Source organism: Triticum aestivum, chromosome 3D (genome assembly GCF_018294505.1).
Source record: "Triticum aestivum cultivar Chinese Spring chromosome 3D, IWGSC CS RefSeq v2.1, whole genome shotgun sequence".
NCBI lineage: Eukaryota > Viridiplantae > Streptophyta > Magnoliopsida > Poales > Poaceae > Triticum > Triticum aestivum.
The window spans coordinates 70,315,870-70,319,010 of record NC_057802.1 but is presented as its reverse complement, the minus strand read 5'-3'; the positions used below and the strand labels follow the sequence as shown (position 1 = coordinate 70,319,010).

Genomic DNA, 3,141 nt, shown 5'->3' with positions numbered 1-3,141 from the left:
ATCCATACATGCGACAAGTAATTCGGAACGGAGGGAGTACGTATATCCCGCGCGTCGCTCGGTCCCGATGCCACCCACCTCGGACGCCTCCTCCTCAATCGGAGTGCCGTTGAGAAGCACACGCTACAAGTCTAGCTTTCAGTTGCACTGCACATGCATGCATTCATATCCCAGTTGATCAATCTGTGCACGAGATCATTATTCGACGCCACTCTGTTCCAACCATTTTCTTTACTTCCTTTTCCCCTTCTTATTTTCATATATTCCTTTGTATATACATGTATTTTTTATCCTTTGTATACACATCATTCGTTATACATATTTACACACACACACACAAAAACAAACAATAACCTCACAAATCAGGAGATACAACATACACCACAATATGTAGTAGTACATTTTGTGCGAGCATCGGTATAGGTATGTACGTAGGCCTAGCGGGCATCGTCTTGCCTCTTGTAAACCCTCACCTTGAGCCCGTCCTTCATGTGGAGTATGATGGACAGCTTGGGCCTCACCACGGCACCGGGGGCGACCTCCACCCTGAACCGCGGCAGGACGGCGGCGACCACGGCCTTCATCTGCGTGAACGCCAGGTCCTTGCCCAGGCACGTACGGGGCCCCACGTTGAACGCCACGAACTTGTACGACGGCTCGTGCCGGAGCCGCCCCGCCGCCGTCAGCCACCGCTCCGGCCGGAACTCCAGGCAGTCCTTGCCCCACACCGACTCCATGCGTCCCATCGAGTAGAACGACACGATCACCCTCCTCGTAGGCCGCACGGCCGGCCCGCTCGGCAGCGTGTCTGGCCGCGCTCCCGCCTTGTGCTCGAACGGCACCGGTGGGTACAGCCGGAGCGACTCCGAGAGGGCCGCGTGCAGGTACACCAGCCGCTTCAGATCGGCGGCGCTGGGGTGGCCGCCGGACGACAGGTTCTCACGGAGCTCGGCGAGGATCTTGGCCTCCACGTCGGGGTGGTTGGTGAGCAGCCAGAAGAACCATGTCAGGGCGGAGCTCGTCGTGTCGCGGCCGGCGATCATGAGGTTCAGCGTCGTGTCGCGCAAGAACCGATCGAAATCGTTTCCGTCCTTGCCTAGCTCGTCTTGGCATGCCATGTACAACGTGAGAAGATCAGCGGCGTCGTCGCTTCCATCGGCGTTGGCGTCGGCACTGGCCGCGCGCTCTCGCCGTAGCGAGACGAACTCGGCGATAGACGCGTCGAGCACCTGCTGAGCCTTGGTCATCTTCTTGTGATGGCCGATGTTTAGGTAGGTCTGGAGCCTCCGCCAGGCAGTGGGCGTCACGTGCCTGTAGAACAGCACCGCCTCGGCCTCGTCCATGGCCGCGGCGAATGGCACTCGCGGGAAGTCAGCGGCCAGGCAGCCGGGATCCGTACCGAATATGAACATCGCCGTGAGGTCGAACGTCAGGCGCATGAACACGTCCTGCAGGTCGACGACCGAGGCGCCGGCAGCGATGCCGTCGAGGAGCGGCACGAGCCCCCCGTCGAGCTTGCGCGCTGTGCTTACGGCGACGGCGGCGCGGAACCTCGCGTCCGAGAGCAGCGCGTGCGCCTTGCGCCGCTGGAACGCCCACGAATCCCCGTCGGCGTTGAAGATGCCGTTGCCGAGCACGTCGAACAGGGCCGCGAATTCCTCGCCCTTGGGGTAGTTGCCGAAGTTGGTCGTGAAGACATGCGCCACGTCCGCCGGGTTGGCCGTGATAAGGATATCCACGGGCGAGCCCCATGGGCCCCTGGCGACGTGCGACATCCCCGGCGCCACGCGCAGGAACTCGGTGAGCCACTCGTGCACGCGGCCGGCGTTGACGGTGATCGCCGGCACCGAGCCGACCACCGGCCAGTTCGTGGGCAGCCCGTCCCGCCGTCGATACCTGAAGAACAACAGGAACAGGAAGCAAGCGAACGACACAACGATCTCCGGGTACTTGCCGAGGAAGCCTCGAACCCACCATGACAGGGCCTCCATTTCTTTTGCGTTTGTTTACGCTATAGCCGGTGAAGTGTTCTTGTACAAGTGATCCAGCTGCAGAGCTAGCTTGGCTTAATATATAGTGCAAAGAAGAGGTGTTTGGGTTTAGGTGTAGAGATTTGGTGCACTTTGGCTGATAATGATGTGGTAAGTGAAGAGAGGAGGAGGAGTAATCTCTTGTTTCTACCAAAGAGACCATATTGAATTGAATCAATGAAATCACCATCTATACTTCAAGGGTGCAATTGAATTGATTGCCCTCCTAATCTCTCGTCATCTCTTCCTCTCCGGTCGACCTGTCGACGTCATCAAAGGCCCACCATGGATATCGCCTCATGCATATACATCCTCGTCTCTTTCAACGTAGATGCCGGGATGCATTCTTCTTGATGCCTCTTTTCTGCACTCACGCGATGGCCAAAGCGGGTTCATTGTTGATATTCTTTTTTTTTATGCACCCGCAAAAAAAAGATATTCTTTTGATGAGTCTTTTTGCACTCACATAGGATTTGGTGTCCATCCAACGGAAATCAACTTGCATAAAATTACCATAAAGTGGGACTCATCTATCATTGGATCATAGCTTTTTTCACATTTCCCTCGATTTGGTATGAGGGGAAGGAGGCGAGGCGGTGTGGTGTCGAACCCGGCATCACATCGTCCTATTCAGGCCAAGAAAAGAGCGATTATGGGCACATCAAGGTCGATGGAGTATGTGGGGGGAGGCCAATGCACGCAGTTGACGACACTAGCGGCGACATAGGATCTGTCACGTATGTGGAATAGAGAGGGATTGGCGTAATGCGGTGGATGTATTATTGAGCCTCGAGGGCGAGTATATATTGAGTATAAGAATTGGAGGGCAAGACGCCTCCTAGGGATAAGATGGAAAACAATTTATATCTAATCCTGGACAATCTCTAACTACCAAATATATCCCTAACATCCGCCCACAGTCGTAGCGGTAGCATTGCGAACAACATGAGAGTCGTAGGTGGTCAGATTGGAGAGAATAACAGCCGACGGGCTAACATCCTCTCGCAATCGCAGCGGGAGCGTCGTGGATGGTGTCGTGCTGCGAACATGTTGACCGAGTTGCTCAAGCAAGGTGATAGCCCTTTGTGCCGATGTCGAGGTAGCTGAGAGC

General features: G+C 55.7%; 1 protein-coding gene across 1 annotated transcript; it reads right to left on the bottom strand.

Annotated features, from left to right (window-relative positions):
• Positions 1-216: 216 nt before the first annotated feature.
• On the bottom strand, positions 217-2,052 carry LOC123074162 (alkane hydroxylase MAH1-like). The gene has a single exon (XM_044497083.1). The coding sequence runs from the start codon at positions 1,989-1,991 to the stop codon at positions 438-440; it is 1,554 nt and encodes a 517-aa protein (XP_044353018.1). The 5' UTR covers positions 1,992-2,052; the 3' UTR covers positions 217-437.
• Between the last annotated feature and the right edge of the window lie 1,089 nt (positions 2,053-3,141).